This window comes from Ursus americanus, chromosome 20 (genome assembly GCF_024610735.1).
Source record: "Ursus americanus isolate L20-20 chromosome 20, mUrsAme1.1.p, whole genome shotgun sequence".
Classification (NCBI taxonomy): Eukaryota; Metazoa; Chordata; class Mammalia; order Carnivora; family Ursidae; genus Ursus; species Ursus americanus.
The window spans coordinates 27,448,403-27,465,687 of NC_142146.1; the positions used below are offsets into that span (position 1 = coordinate 27,448,403).

At 41.5% G+C, this 17,285-nt stretch overlaps 1 protein-coding gene across 11 annotated transcripts in view; it reads left to right on the forward strand.

Annotated features, from left to right (window-relative positions):
- The window catches only part of METTL6 (methyltransferase 6, tRNA N3-cytidine), a 50,410-nt gene that overhangs the window by 13,181 nt on the left and 19,944 nt on the right, over window positions 1-17,285 (forward strand). For 6 of the 11 annotated variants that reach the window (XM_087870194.1, XM_087870190.1, XM_087870191.1 and 3 more), the window contains 3 exons: window positions 1,834-1,975; window positions 3,436-3,526; window positions 4,029-5,898. In XM_087870194.1, coding sequence (XP_087726320.1) covers window positions 1,834-1,975; window positions 3,436-3,526; window positions 4,029-4,170 — 375 coding nt within the window. In that variant the 3' untranslated portion in view covers window positions 4,171-5,898. Of the gene's footprint in view, window positions 1-1,833; window positions 1,976-3,435; window positions 3,672-4,028; window positions 5,899-9,526; window positions 9,633-9,893; window positions 10,007-17,285 lie in introns of those variants that run through there. The other 5 variants (XR_015727860.1, XR_015727859.1, XR_015727862.1 and 2 more) reach the window with 4 other exon arrangements.

Below are 17,285 nucleotides of genomic sequence, written 5' to 3' on the forward strand. Positions count from 1 at the left end.
TGTTGATGTGAAAATAGACAAAATTTGTCATCAGAAGACCTGGGTACTTGTCTGCCAGTGCCACCAACTTAACTTGCCTTGAAACCTCAGGCAAGTCACTTTTACTCTGAGCCTTACTCGCTGTAAAGTGGGTATAATAGATCTACCCTACCCTACTTCTTGGAGTTGTTTGGTGAGTGAAAGAACGTAACGGTGAGAAATGCCCGGTTAGCTATACAGTGCCAGGATCAACGGAGGCATTAGTATCGAACTTACTATTTTACAGAAAAGAAAACACAGGGATGAAATTACTTGCTCGAGGTTGTTCAGCTAGTTACGGAAGAACTGGGGTGTGAATCAAGGTTTTCAAATTCCTGAGTGAGTGTTCTTTCTCCTGTCCCATGTTGCCCTTCCTTCCTCCTATGATTAAGAATCAGTCTTTTTCATGTAAGTTAAATTTTTCAGAATTTTCTTTGCAATTATTCACATTTTTTAAAACTTAGCATTTCAGACTAAGCTAAGGTAGGATGTATTTCTCCAAGAGGCTCTTTATGGACAATATTTAAAATGCATGCTCGTGTTTACTAAGTCAGAAAATCTGCAGCACACTTGGAAGTATTAGGGATAATCTTTCATACTCTATTCAGAAGAGGAAGTACGTCAAACTGCGTCAAAAATCTGTTGTAATAGTATGTGTCATGTCTTAAAAATCATCTTACTGATGTGATGAATCAGAATAAGATTTAATAAAATTAGTGTCCCCCTTTAAAGTCCACTCTTATTTGGTAGTGTTAATGCAGTTTGTAAGAATTCTCACATAAAAAGCAAATGTCACAGTGTGTGCCACTTTCTTTTCATTCTGAAAAGCATATGCTGTTTGCTTTGAAAGATAGAGGCGGTTATACCCACACCCTGCTGATGCCACCTCCCAGGTTTTGAGACACTTACTCTGTGACACCTATCTCTGAAAGGCTTTAGTGAGGGACTCCCAGCTGGGCCTGAAGGGATCCCCTTCCCTACACCACTGCACTGTCCTGAGGATCTTCTACTAAGAAGCATAGCACAAGGGAAGAATACTCAGTTACCCATCCCCCCATAGCCTCTCTTTCTTGTTAGTAGTGTGAGTGGAATTGGAATAACACCTCCCCCTACCCCTGTCCAGGTCCAGGGCGAACAGATGTCTCTGACTCTACAATATGCTGCCTTTTGACCCACATGTGAGTCTTGACTCTCCCACTTAGTGGCGATGTGTGAATCGTGGACAAATCACTTACCTAGTGTCAGTTTCCTCATTTCACGTGAGGCTGATAATCACTCCTTCCTCCTGTCTGAGAAACTGCAGAGTGCTATCAGCTATTATTAGCAGGGTGGGCAAGCTGTGCAGAATTGTAGCACAGTGAACCCCACACTGAGGCTCACTCAGTCTCCCCCCACACTCACCCCACACTGAGAATGAGGAAAGCCAGCCAGAAGCAGTAAGAAGACAAAATGACATTTTTTTTTCAAGAGACAATTTGACTGCAGGGTCATATACTAGGAGATGGCTAATAAAATGTTGGGAGAACATGCTTTAGAGAAGCATGTTCTTAAACATTAACATTTTGATTATATGACCTCTGATTATATGACCTGGACCTTGTAAGTGCTCGAGAAATACCCCTCCAATGCATGGGTCCCTATGGTGTTGCTATACCTTTGATTAGGAGGTCCTTTTTCCTTCAAACTCTGGATGGTTCAGTCTGGTTCTTTTCATAATTATCACTAATATAAGTTATTTTGATCCCTAAATCAATCAGATTTTAAGTTTTATTTGACCTGTCAGTATGTCAAGTGCCACCTGCTTTTGTTTCATAGGTATTAAAACCAGGCAAAAGCGTCTTGTTTCGTGACTATGGGCTGTATGATCATGCCATGCTTAGATTTAAAGCTGGCAGCAAACTTGGAGAAAACTTTTATGCTAGACAAGATGGAACCAGATCATATTTTTTTACTGATGGTAAGGTTAATGGAATCTGCTTTTATTTCTGTTTACTTGCTTGCATTATCACTGTGGTACTGGTTGGGGGTGGGGGCAGCAACACAGAGCACACATGCACAAGGTCCTGGCTGGGACCATCTCCAGTGCATACCATTTATCCAGCACCTGGGGTGACAGGGACACAGCTCTGACCATGGTAAGCTCACAAGCCTCCTCTGATGACAATGTCTTGTTAGTGAGCCTGGGTTAATGGATAGGCTCTGACATGCCACATGTATACTCTGTTAGGAACTGTGCTGGAAAGGGGGGAGGGCAAATCAAGATCTTCACTTTGTTCAGTCACAAATAAAACAAGTAGGACAGGGGCACCTGGCTGGCTTAGTCGGAAGAACATGCAACTCGATCTCAGGGTCGTGAGTTGAAGCCCCACGTTGGGTGTAGAGATTACTTAAAAAAAAAAGTAAATTTAAAAACACACACACAAGTAGGAATGTATAATGCCTGGAGATAACCTTCCCAGGTCACAAAGGCAAGAAACCTTTGTAAAGGTGTTAAGTACACACATTTGCTATAAAGGGGTCTTTCAAAAGTCATTTTGATAAAAACATCTAAACACTGATCATTATTTCGGTCTTATACTAGGTATTTTAAGCCTATGTAGTAATTTGGACCATAAAATAATTATCTTCTTAAACTCCATTTTTACAAACATTTATATGTCTTGAAATGAAATATTCTTTGGGGTTTAAAATGAAATAAAAAATGGGTGATTACCATTAAAACTAAAGTCATAGAAATGTCTGGTAAAAATGAAAAATTTGTTTTAATGTTTCTGATTCCTGAGCTCTGAGTCAGCCACTTGTGAATAATTGAGAAGATGCAGTGATCTCTGCAGAGTGCGACAGAGCACATTCTGCGGAGTGGCGCTCTTACTAAGAGTCTTTGTTTTTGCTGCATAGCCATTCTGTTTATTTCATTTAACATGTAGTGATGAATCATTGAGGTTAAATTTTCCTTAGGGCATATCACCCAAAAGTGACGGTTTTCCCCACTCTGGTCACAGATGTTCCTCCATCCCATTCGGATAGATGAGGTGCTTGATATAAACACATTGGACACATGAAGACTTTGTATGATTATACCCAGTTTGGAATTGTGTTTCTTTTTACTCAAACTTTACTATTTGGGGACTTACTCTTACTAATAAGAGGTTAAAGTGGCCGTACTCCAGGTTGTCCTTAAAACTTTTTTGATTAAATTATTTAGTTGGAGGTTTCTATTTGGGTGTAAGATGGGAAGTAGTAGTGTGTTACTTTCCAAAATGAAACCTTCTATAAATTTTAGCATGGGAATTTCTGTTATAGTAAAAAAAAGTCCTTTTCAGCACCGCCCCCACCCGGGCTCTCCTCTTTACACTGCAGAGCAAACGTAGTAGTATGATCGAGACGGTGAGCATTGTTGATCTGCTTGCTTTACAGAATTCCTGGCTCGGCTCTTTACGGACACAGGTTATGAAGAAGTGGTGAATGAGTATGTGTTTCGTGAGACGGTGAACAAAAAAGAAGGCCTGTGCGTTCCAAGAGTTTTCCTTCAGAGCAAATTCCGAAAGTGTCCTAAGAACCCAACTCCCGTGACCCTGGGCCCAGGTCACAAGTCCTGACCTTTCACGAGGTTGCCATTTGTGCCTCCCTTTAAAAAGGAAAATTTAAAGTCACTCTTCATTTTGTATATTTTTATAGTTTAACTTTTTTAAAGGAGGATATATAATTTTTATATTAAAAAAGTAGCAAGTGTCTGTGTGTGTATTATAGAAATGCAAATAAGATGACCGGGCCTGAAAAGTAAAGAAAGTTTTATGGTGTAATTTAGCCGTGCTGTCTGACTAAAATTCCACGAAGGGGAAAGCATAAGCACTTTAAGAGATCCTTGCCATCACTCTTGTGATTCTGTAAGTGTGCCTCCAGGCAGCATGTCAGGCAACCCTGTGGAAAAATGAGGCCAAATAGACTAAAATAACGCATCCAGATATATTCTTAGCCTGAAGGATTGTTCTCTTTTGTTCTCTTTCCAGTGTGTCTCATTTGCCCATTTCTCTCTGCTTCAGTTCATTTATGTGCCTCTTCAAGACCAGTGTTTCACAAATAATAGCCTTTGCTATAACTGAAGAACCCACCGTGGCTCCCTGCCTAATTCTTGAGACCCTCTCGAATTGAGCCAGGCCCTGGCCATACTGCCCCAGGGAGAGACAGGAATGCCATCACTTGTCCTTCCCATCCACCCGATGCATTTTCTCCAGGAATACAGTGGATGGACTGTCCCCCATAAAGGACAGTCTTACCCCATAAAGGAAGGGCTGCAGAGTTTCCACTTGGAATATTTGAAGTTGGCCTAATGACATACCCACCTTGGACACTGAGCAAGGTAACCTCTCAGTGACCCACTTTAAAATAATGTTGGTTCTAAAATCTACTTAAATGAGTGACATGACCTAGTCCTTCAGAGTTTTAGCTATGAGCCAATGGATTGGATTAAGAAACAAAAATAAGGCTAAGCATAATAAAAACAAGGCTTTAGTCCCACTACCTCTGTGTCCCCCTGTTGATTCTCCCCAGGCAAACCTTTATTATTGCATCCCAGGTTAAGACGGTACAGCAGCAGGGTTTTCCACAGGTCGGGTGCCCAGGGGCCCAGGAAAGCAAAGCCACAGTTCAGTAGCAAAACTTGAATAGCATTTATTGAATCATAGACTATGAAGAATCCACCAATATTGCCTTGTCTTCACAGACAGAATACAGCTCCAGAAAGGCAGTGAGTATCAGTTAACCGTATTATAGAAAATAGTATAAGGACCATAATATTATATAGTATAGTAAATATGCTATGTTTAGTATATATATTATACTACACAGTATATATCCTATGCTGTACCATATAGTACAGGTATTTCTTTGAGTTTTTGGTCTATACTACATACAGTAATGCTAATGAAATTGTATCATGTGACTTGGAGTTTGGAAATCTGGGTTCGAGTGCAGGACTTTAACCGCCCCCCCCCCCTCCCCGCGAGTCACCAGCTTTATAGAGCCTCAGCTTTCACATCTAAGGCTGAGCTCCTGTGACCTACAGCCCAGGTATGCTGCTAGCGCTATGAGGTCATTCACTTGGGAGTGCTTTGCTTACTAAAAAGTGCCAGCCAAGTGCTAGCTATTTCTGTTAGTTTGTATTCCTCAAGAAAATAACCTCTCCCATTATTAAATCCTAATTCGTCTTCCAGAAGGCTGTCGTCTTTAATCTTGAGGTTCTCGAGAGGGCCTGGGATTTGGATGTTGTACCGCAAGGTGGCGCTAGATGCTCAATAAGCCCATTGGCCTTTGCTCTGGTTTTAATCTCCGTTCTAGCATGTCCATTTTTATTGTCATTGAAAAGGAAGGAAAATGCTTACAAATGTGTTTTCTAGGTCAACCTTATCTCGTAAGATCAATTTTGGCCTCACTGTGGAAATAAGAAGTAAGGATACTTTTATCCAGCATTCCATCTACTTTACCTACTGAAGGTATTTGCTTTCATCTGAATTTGGGCAATGTTTTAGGCACTAGGCTCTGAGCCTGTCTGCAAGGCCCCCACCCCTCTCTCATCCCTGAATGGTTCTATGGATTCATTTTTACTGTTGCTAGGGATTAAGGCAAAGCAGGAGAAGAGACTGCAGCCTGGATACTTGCTTGCCTCACACGTTATTCATAGTTATCTTTAACAGCATTTGGTTTCCTATTTCACAGTAGTCAACAAGCAAGGAAGGGAAAATTGTGAAATAAATCATGTGCATCGAGAGAGTGGAGCGGGACCATGTTTGCTGTTGGGAAGCAAATATTTAATATAAACTTAAGTAGGCTCTGCCTCTGAAATATTCCATTAAAAATAAAATTAGCTACTTTTCACTTTTCTGCCCTTTTCACGTGTGGCATTTCGTTAGACACGTTTGGTAAGTACCCACTGGAAACAGGGCGTTGTGGGGTCCGCTCTGGCTGGAGTACAGGGGTGGGGAGGGAGGACAGTGTGGGTACACTCTTGAGAGGTAGGGAAGCAGCCCAACCATATCTCCACTAAGCCAAAGTGCGACAGCTAGGACAGCAAACACAAACACTCCGAATACCAGAGAAAAGAAAAAGAGGAAGAGAGGCTATGGAAAACCTGAGGGTGTCAACTGTCACCATCACTTGGAAAGAATATTTCCACAGTTTCCAGTAGAGGCATCATAGACCCTGGTGTAGGGCATAGCCATGGAGATGAGAACGTGACACAGCTCCTTCACGGTAACTTCCCAAGCACATCTAGAAAAATACCATGACTAGCAAAATGAGGTCATTCCTAGAGGAAATACAACTTGTAACAAGATAGTCAGCTCTAATTAGAAACAATTACTCGAGACTCCCTTCTTTCACCCATCAAATGAATAAAACTTAAAATAACAGTAATACTTAATGCTGGTGAAACGATGGAGAGATCAATTATGGAGATACAAAAAGTATGGCTTCTCTAAAACAACACTGTCCACTAGGACTTTCTGAAACGATGGAAATAATCTCCGGCTGCATTGTCCAATATGGTAACCACTAGCCACATGTGATTACTAAGGACTAAGGCTAGTGGCCAGTGCAACAGAGGAACTGATTTTAAAATGACATTTAAATATAAATGTAGCCACATGTGGCTAGTGACTACCATATTGGACAATGCAAGTCTAGAACACAAGTTAGCATTGTGTACCAAATTTCATAAATCTACATAATCTTTGATTCAGTAACCCCATGTTTGGGAATCCAATTTAAGGAAATAATTACAAGTATTTATACAAACATTTTCATGAAAATGCTATTTACAGTAGTGTAAAGGCAACAACAGCTTAAATATCTAAAAATAGGAGATAGGTTATATAAATTATATCAAATTAGAATATTGTACAGTCATTAAAAATAATAAGAAAATGCTCATAAAATTAAGTAAGCAGGAATATAAAAATGTAGAGAAGAATGGTTTCATTTACATTTAATAATAAATATTATAAAAGTTTAGGTAGAAATATTTTTTAAGAACCCACCTAGGAAAGAACCAGTTTTAAATGGTCAAAATATTTGACCAGAGTTGTTTAATTACAGCTGATACTTTTTCTTCTTTGTATGTTTCTGAAAAGTTCATGTTTTCTCTAATGAGCATATACTGCCTTTACATTAAGGGGGAAAAATGTAATCTAGCATCTTCAGAACTCCTTTCCAGAACTCACAAGTTAACTAAAATCCTTGTGACAAATCTGCTAGACATGCTATTTCAACCTTTAAGATTCTTACCCACCAGGAGCTAGAGGACACCTCCCAAGAGAGAGAATAGGTGTCTTAGAATATTCTTTTTGTTCTCAGTGCTCTGGAGTCATGGTGAGGTGACTCAGATTGCAGGGTTCTCATCTGTTGGGCTGGGCCCTCCGTTGGCCCTGCTCTGAATTTGGAGATGCAGAACCCTCAGTTTGGGGAAATTTACTCTAATTAATTATTTATAATGATTCCTTACAACTACCAACACGTGCGTGCACATACACATGCCCGTTCTCTTTCTGGAACTCTAATCATTAAAATGTTGAACTTTCTGAACCAATAGTATAGTTTTACAACCTATTCTCTCTTTTCCCACCATCTCTCTTATTTCATGTTTTGCTTTCTGGGAGATTTGATTCAGTCAGAACCTTCCACTGAGTTGTTAATTTCTGCTTTCATATTTTTAAATTCCAAGAGTGCTTTTTTATTCTTTCAATGTTCATTTTAAAAATATCAACTTAGTCTTGCTTCGTAGATGCAGTGTCTTCTCTCTCTCTAAGGCATAGGTTCACAGGGGCACTATTGTCCCCAAAGGCACAAAAATTGGTTCTTTAGGGGGTGGCAAAAAAACTTAGATATTACAATGATTTGTAGCCATTCAAAACTCAACCCTATCTGACAAAATCATATTCTTTAATATTTAATTTCTCTTATTAGAGAAAATAAAATTGAATTCTAATTTTTCTCCTTAGACGTGTGATTTAGGTTTTCATCTCCCTGCATAGTCTCTGTGTATTGGTCTGAGTTTTCCAGAAAAACAATCAGTTTTATAGAGAGTGATAGAGATATATACATACAGTATATATCTTGAACAACACAGGGGTTAGGGGAACCAACCCCTTGTGCAGTCAAAAATCTGCAATAACTTTTGACTCCCCAAAAACTTAACTACCAATAGCCTACTGATGACCAGAAGCCTTACTGATAATGAACAATTAACACATACTTTGTATGTTCTACACTATATTCCTAAACATATTCTGTACTGTATTCTTTTGATAAAGTAAGCTAGGGAAAAGAAAATGTTAAGAAAATCATAGGAAAGAGAAAATATATTTACAGCACTGTGCCATAAAAAATGTGCATATAAATGAGCCTGTGCAGTTCAAACCCGTGTTGCTCCAGTCTCAACTATGAGAGAGAGCTACTGTAAAGAATTGGCCCCACACTTACGAAGACTGAGAAGTGTAAGATCTGCAGTCGGCAAGCTGGAGACTCAAAAGAGCAAGTGGTATAGCCCCAGCCTGAGCCTGAAGGCCTAAGAAGCAGGATTATCAGTGGTTGAAGTCCAGTCTGAGTCTGAAAGCAGGACAAGACCAATGTCCCCGGTCAAGACGGGCAGAGAGAAAGAACTCATCTTACTCAGCCTTTTATTCTATTCGGGCCTTCAACAAACCGGGTGAGGCCCACCCACGTTGGGGAGGCCAACCTACTTGACTCAATCTACTGACTGAAATAGCAATCTCATCCAGAAATGCCCTCACAGACACCCCCAGAAATAATGTTTAAGCAGATATCTGGGTACTTTGAGGTCCAGTCAAATTGACACATTAAATTAACCATCACAGGGGTGCCTGGGTGCCATAATCAGTGAAGTGTCGGATTCTTGGTTTCGGCTCAGGTCCTGATCTCAGGGTTGTGAGATTGATCCCCGCCTGGGGCTTTGCACTTAGCGCAGAGTCTGCTTAAGACTCTCTCTCCCTCTCCCTCTGCCCCCCCACCCCCACTCTCTTTCTCTCTTTAAATAAATAAAATCTTTAAAAAATAAATTAATTAACCATCACACTGTTTTCTCTCTTTTTTTCCTTTCCTGTTTTGGTCTCTATTTTTAGGGGCTTTTCTCAGATGTGTGGTGATCCTTGGTTTTCCATTTATGTTTTAAAATGGGGAGCTTAGGGGCGCCTGGGTGGCACAGTTGTTGAGCATCTGCCTTCGGCTCAGGGCGTGATCCTGGCGTTCTGGGATCAAGCCCCACATCAGGTTCCTCTGCTAGGAACCTGCTTCTTCCTCTCCCACTCCCCCTGCTTGTGTTCCCTCTCTCACTGGCTGGCTCTGTCAAATAAATAAATAAAATCTTAAAAAAAAAATGGGGAGCTTAAAAGCTGCTAGGAAGGTCTGAGCATGAGGGGGAGCTGTCAACATGGGCTTCCCCATGTGGTGCTGACTAGGCTGTTGCTTTATATAACCTATAGTTTGCTATCTTTAGGTCTCTCCAGAAAATAATCTTCCAGCCCCTGCCAGGTGGATACCATCCTAGCTACCCATGATCTGGGAGCCAAGCCAGTGTGGAATGGGGAGAATCTCAGCATTTGGTATGTAAGCTTTCACTCAGTTTACTGAGAAAGTTTTAGTGGAGTGCTATGTACAGTATAGTACTCCATCCTCCATTTTTCCAGGTGTCCCCTTATCCAGAGACATTTTGTGTTTAGCCTCTAGTCTTGTTCTGGGGTGGGGGTCATGCAGTTGTCTGGCATGTGGACGTGGGGAGGGGGCTTGGGTGGGGGTATAACTGCTCCTTAAGGACTTCCAACCAGTCCTTCTATTTTCAATCCTATCTGCACTGACACTTCCAGAATAGCCGGTGCTGCCAAATCCTGTGGCACAAAACCTTTGGGAATTCTCAATGCAAACTGAGTCTCTGCTTTCATCACTACTGGCTTAAGATTCAGCTTCTCAAGTCTACTAGGTGGGTTGCTATTCATCCTTCTGCTTTCAAGTCCCCCACATTTTGTCATGTTTTTATGACTTTATCCTGTAAAAAATCCTTTTGCTGTTATTTTAGTGGGGTTTCCAGAAGGAGCTGAAGTAAGTGTGTCTGCCATCTTTAACCAGTGGATTGGGAAGGAAGAGGCAGCCCATAGACAGAGGGACCATTTGAGGAGGAAAGAGATTGGGATGATTGCCAAGTGCAAAGGGGCTGAAGGATCTGGAGGAACGGAGGCAACTCAGGAACCTGAACTTGGTGGCATGTGCTTAGAACTATAGGAAGATTAGTTCTAGGCATTCCCTTGGGCAGAGCCCAGGGTGTTGCTGAATCAGGGTCAGGTCGCTATTCAGAGAGCCGCTTCAACCTGTGCGGTATGGATCAAGGACCTTAGCCATGGCCAGACTTTTTTCCCATTAACTTATTTTGTAGGAATCTCTCCTAGGAGAGAAGCTAACATATCTGTAAGGACTTCTTTACAAAGATGTTTATTAGCAGCAATATTTGTAATACTAAATATCAGAAACAGCCTAAACCAGGGTTCAGCCACTACTGCCCATGGATCAAATCCAGCCCTCCTCCTATTCGGTAAGTAAAGTTGCACTGGCACAGCCACACCCATTACACATTGTTTATATCTCTTTTCATGCTATAACAGCAGAGACTATGGCCAGCAAAGTCTAGACTATTTACTCACCGGTCCTTTAAGAGAAAGTTTGCTGACCGCTCATCTAAATGACTAGTAAGGGAATGGATAAGCCAACTAAGGTAAATCTGTGACAAAATAGAATATAATCAGTGAACATTATATCTAGGAAAAAGTTTTGTTTTTTTTTTAAACTGGTAAAAAATACGCATAACGTAAAATTTACCCTCAACCATTTTTTAAAAAGATTTGGTGGGGGGAGGGTCAGAGGGAGAGAGAGAATCCCAAGCAGGCTCCACACCCACTGAGGAGCCAGACTCTGGGCTTAATCCCACAACCCCAAGATCGTGACCTGAGCCGATATCAAGAATCGGACACCCAACTGACTGAGCCACCCAGCCGCCCCTACCATCAACCATTTTTAAGTGTCTAGTTTGGTGATGTTAATTATATTCACATTGTTGTGAAATAGCTTCAGAACATTTGCAAATCTAAATTCTATACCCACTAAATAACATTTCCCTTTTCCCCTCCCCTCCCCTCCCCAGGCTCTGGTAAGCATCATTATACTTTCTGTTTCTATGAATTTGACTACTTTAGATAGCTCATATAAGCACAATCATATGATTTTTGTCTTTTTTTGTGACAGACTTTTTTGCTTAGTGTAATATCCTCAAGGTTCATCCATGGTGTAGCATGTGACAGAATTTCCTTCCTTCTTAAAGCTGAATAACGTTCCATTTTGTGTAATACCACAGTTTGCTCATCCATTCATCTGTCAGTAGATATTTGGGTTGCTTCTACCCTTTGCTGTTGTGAATAGTGCTGCTGTGAACATAGGTGTATAAATACTTTTGAGACCCTGCTTTCAACTTGTTTGGCCATATACCCAGAAGTAGGATAGCTAGATTGTATGGTAGTTCTATTTTTAATTTTGGGGGGAACATCAATGCTGTTTTCCACAGTAGTACGATTTTACAGTCCCACCATTTGAAACAAGGGTTCCAGTTTCTCCACATTGTCAGCAGCACTTGTTATTGTGTGTATTTTTGATAGTAGCATTCTAATGGGTATAAGGTGATATCTCATTGTGGTTTTGATTCTCATTTCTCTGATGAGTAATGATGTTGAGCACCTTTTATATGATTATTGACCATTTGTATATCATCTTTAGAAAAATGTCTATTCCAGTCCTTTGCCATTTTTGTAGTTTGCCATTTGTTGTTGAGTTATAGGAGTTCTTTATATATTTTAGCATCCCCCCTCTTGCTAGAATCCTTTTTTGGTTCTACAAGGGTGTGGGTGTTGTATCTTTCATCTGGTCTCTACAGTTCTTACAGAGATATTTTGGTCCATACGTGGGGTTAACTCTGTGTCTCTGTATGGAGGAGAGCCTGTAGCTTCCTAGTCTGTCATCTTGCTGATGTGACTGTCATAGGAAAATGTTTTTAGCATTTTAACAATGTTTATGTTTCAATGTTAAGTTTAAAAAAGATCTGAATATAAAATTATACAGTCTGTTCTGAACTATATAAAAATACTCATAGAAAAAATACTGGTAAGAAATGCAGTGCAATAAAATGTTATTTCTTTTCTGTACTCTCTAAACATTTTACAACAAATTTATATACTTTTATAATCAGGAGAGAGAAAGGCAATTTAAAAAAACAACCACAGGGGTGCCTAGGTGGCTCGGTCAGTTAAACATCTGACTCTTGATTTCGGCTCAGGGTCATGATCTCGTGGTCTAGGGATCAGCCCCAGCATCAGGCTACATGCTCAGTGTGGAGTCTGCTTGAGACTTTCTCTCTCCCCCTCTCTCTGCCCCTCTCCCCACTCATTTGCAAGTGCTCTCTCTCTCTCTCTCTCTCAAATAAATAAACAAACAAATAAAATCTTAAAAAAAAACCAAATAAACAACTAGAAGCTCAGAAGGAGACCAGGGGTGTTAAAAAACAAGGAGTCTTGTATTCAGGGACCCAAAGAGTAGAGAAAGTGTTCTGAAGGCATGTAGGACAGGGTTAGAAAAAAGAGAACAGAATGCTGCAAAGAGTAAGAAAAAATGAGTAGTAGTCAGGCAGCACGTATGGGAGGGTTGGGTGGGGAGAAAAGAAATAACCTTCCAAGTCAACCAAGATGTCTGAGGAGCCGACCCCGGAACATCCCCGTTAGATGCATACTGTGTACGGGAGGACTTCCTCCCACTGTGACATGGCCTATGCCCTTTAAACATAAAGGTCAGCATGAGGCATGGGAACCACAGGGGAAGAGAAAGGGGAAACACCAAGAATTTCAATCCTTCACGTAATGAGTCCAAAGTTGCCCAACTTGAGGAAATTCCCAAAGGACAAGGGTCCCAAAGCGTGACCAACCATCCCAGTTTGCCAGGACAGTCCTGCATCACAGGAAACTCCTTAGTGCCAGGTGAACCTGGGTGTTCCCTTACAAGCCATGCTCTATCATGCATGTGTGTGCAAGTGCGCACACACACACACACACACACACAGCTTTGGCTGCCTTGTGTGGTAACTGAGAATGGATTCGCCTTTTTTTTAAGTTTTTAATTTTAATTTCAGTGTAATTCACGTACAGTGTTATATTAGTTTGAGGTGTACAATATGGTGATTCAATACTTCCCTGCATGACTCAGTGCTTATCATGATAAGTGTACTCTTAATCCCCTTCCCCTATTTCTCCCATCTCCCCCTCCCCTGTAACTCCCCTATAGCTAAGAGTTGATTTCTTGGTTTCTCTCTCCCTTTGCTCATTTGTTTTGTTTCTTAAATTCTACATATGAGTGAAATCATGTATTATTTGTCTTTCTCTCACTGATGTATTTCACTTAGCATTATACTCTCTGGCTCCATCCATGTTGTTGCAAATGGTAAGATCTCATTCTTTTTTATGGCCAAGTAGTATCCCATTGTGTATATACACCACATCTTTATCCATTCATCTGTTGATGGACACTTGGGCTGCTTCCAGAATTTGGCTATTGTAAATAATGCAGTAAACATAGGAGTGCATATATCTTTTTGAATAATTGTTTTCAAATTCTTTGGGTAAATACCCAGTAGTGTGATTACTAGATCACAGAATAGTTCTATGTTTAACTTTTTGAGGCACCTCCATACTGTCCCACAGTGGTTACACCAGTTTGCATTCCCACCAGCAGGGCATGAGGGTTCCTTTTTCTCCACATCCTTGCCAACACTTGTTTCTTGTGTTTTTTACTTTAGTCATTCTGACATGTGATATCTCATTGTAGTTTTGATTGTCATTTCTCTGAAGATGAGTGATGTTGAACATCTTATCATGTGTCTGTTGGCCATCTGGATGTCTTCTTTGGAGAAAGGTCTTCATGTCTTCTGCCCATTTTTTGAAATTTATTCATTATTTATTTATTTATTTTAAGATTCTATTTATTTTAGAGGGGGGGAGAGAGAGAGAGATCATGGGGGGGGACAGAGGAAGAGGGAGAAGGAAACTCTCTGCTGAGCAGGGAACCTGACGCGGGGCTCTATCCCAGGACCCTGGGATCATGACTTGAGTCGAAGGTAGACACTTAACTGCCTGAGCCACCCAGGCGCCCCTTCTTGCCCATTTTTCTACTGGATTATTTGGCTTTTTGGTGTTGAGTTGTATAAATTCTTTATGTATTTTGGGATTCATCTTTTATTAGATACTTCTCCAATGGACAGTTTGGTGGAACCACATTAATGAATGAGTACTTTTATGAAAAATAGAAAGCAGTTCTGCTCTGGGCAAATCCAGCTTGACCATAGCTTGGTGTAGCAGCTTTGTGTGGAAGGTGCCTCTGGCAGACACGACCCCATCCAGAGTACACAGCTCGGCCAGCAAAGCCACGGCTGCTTTTCGGGTCCCTGTCCTTTGTACAGTGCACAAACCACACAATCATTGGCAGCAGGCCTGCCCCTCAGGCTCCAAAGGGATTTGTTTCCTGTCCCAGATGTCTCTAACATCAATAATGCCAGAATAAAGAAAACACTTTCTTATTCATTGAACTATATATTTTTGCCTAGAGACAGTCTGCCATGTGTGTAAAATCCAAAATAAACACTGGATTTTTAAAAATTTTTCACATGTAGAATAAGGACCTGCTAGAAACAGATGAAAAATAAGTAAATTGAAAGACACCTGGGTATGGTAGCCAAAGCTGAGGCTGGAGATGGACCTCAGCTCTTGGATTCTGCTGCTCCAACTCCCGAGAAGAGGAAGCTTCCACTAGGCACACACATGGAGACTACCTGTTTCTTTTCAGCAGACCCTTTACTCGTGCTCAGTGCTGGAAGGGTCACCTTTTCAGACCTTCACCACATCTTCATAATGGCCACGGCCTCCTTCTCCCTCACTCCTCCTTCCAAGTCTCTGATAAATTGTATGTTAGACTTTTAAAGTATATTTTCTATGTCTCTTATCTTCCCTTCTGCATTTTCCATCTTTTTTTAAAAAAAATTTTTTTTTAAGTTTTTATTTATTTAAGTAATTTCTACACCCTACATGGGGCTCGAATTCACAACCCCAAGATCGAGTCGCATGCTCCTCCAACTGAGCCAGCCATGCACCCCTGCATTTTCCACTTTTTATCTCTTGGAATGATGCTCTAAATAATTTCTTCAGTGCTATCTTCCAGTTCTCTAATTCTGTCTTCGGTCGTATTTCTTTTGCTATTAAATTTATCCATTGAGGTTAGTAGGTATGTATGTATGTATTTTGGTCGTTGCATTTTTTTCCCCAGAAGTTCTGCTTAGTTCTGGGAAGACTCTATCACTGTCTGTAGTTTCCTGTTCCTGAAGATGTCAACAAACCTACCTTGTTGATCACCTTGTTGAATTATTTGAGGCCTATATGGAAAGTGCCTTCCTTCAAGAAGTATTCGCATTTGCTTTTGTGATGTGTATAGGGGCACTAAGAGTTTTGAAACACCTTAAACCAAGTTCAAGGATTGATAGTCCCTGACCCAGACCATTGACAGTGGCGACCACATGAAGAAATAAGTCAGGAAAATCAACACACACACACATATATTTATATGGAAGATGTGAGTGCAGGGCTGCCTGAGGTTGTCGCTGGGGTTCCAGGCACTAGGATGAACTAGTATCTTCTAGGTGGAAGCAGCATTGTGACAGCAGGGCAGGGAGAATAGTGAACTCCCAGGAAAATACAGAAGTGGTGGGAGCCTAGCAGAAAGCAATCAAGACCATCCCAAACAGGAGGCAGAACAGCATCAACAGAGGTAAATTGTTGGGGCCCCTCGAGTTCTCACCTGATGAATTACAGCTACTAATGAGCCCCCCAAGGGCCATTGAGTAGAAAGGTCAGCATCGTAATGTGATGTGGAAGTCTCAGGTGAACTGGCAAATATGTCAGTCCGTGGAAGAAAGGCTGTTTGCAAGTCAGGGGAAGGGGCTTAGGTTTGGGAATTTTTTTGTTTTCTAAATGCTGTGTCATCTTGGAAGGACCATTTCCTCACTCTGGGCCTTCGTTTTTCCATCTGCAAGCAACAGTTTTGTATTTGATCAGTGTTTCCCGAATTTTATTTTATTTTTTTAAAGATTTTATTTATTTGAGAGAGAGAGAACATGAGTGGGGGTGGAGGGAGAGGGAGAGGCAGACTCTCCACTGAGCAGGGAGCCCGATATAGGGCTCAATCCCGGGACCCTGGGATCATGACCTGAGCTGAAGGTAGATGCTTAACGACTGAGCCACCTAGGTGCCCCGGTTTCCCAAATTTTAATCCTCACACAGACTCTCTAGGGAGCTTGTTAAAGTGTGGATTTTGATGCAGTAAGTCTGGGATGGGCTCTTGGAGTCTGTTTCTGTCTAACGAGCTCCCAGATGAGTCTCATTCTCCTGATCCAGAGGCCCACACTTCATGCAGAAACGTCGTAAGCAGACTCTTAGCTCCCTCTTGGATGGCTCTAGGCAAAGAGGGACATTTATAACCTTTGGTTAAACAAATCCCCTTCTCAAGTGGATAATTCCGTCTCATATTTCAGGATTAGCCTCCAGTGTCTCCTCCTCCAGGAAGCCTTCCCTGGCATCTTTGTCTACATTGCCTCTCACCACTAGCCTGGGCGGGGAGCTGTCTTCTGGGTGCCTGTGTCCTGAGCACTGTGAGCTTGCCTCAGTCACTCTGCACTGTAATCATCTGCCTGATGTCAGCATCTATGGCTCTAGTATTAGCAAAGAGCCCCGCACAGCTAGCGCTCAATATTTTGGTGTAAATGAAGGGAAGGACAAAATAAGTTTTAACCAGGAGTAAAGGGATGGAAGTGATTCAGCAGATTCCTGACCAGGGCTTAAAAGCCGGGTGTCTATTTATTCTCAGAGTTGCAAATATCCACTTGGCTCCTGCTACAGACTGAATTGTGCCCACCACCCTCCCCCTCCCAGTTCTTGCCTTGAAGCCCTGAGCCCCCATGTGACTGTATTTGAAGATAGAGCTTTTAAAGAGGTAATGAAGGTTAAATGAGGCCATAAGGGTGGGCCCTAGTCCAACAGGTTTGGTGTCTTTCTAAGAAGAGGAGGAAGCACCAGGAATGTGTGGGCAGAGATAAGGAAGGGTGTGTGAGGACACAGCGAGAAGGTGCT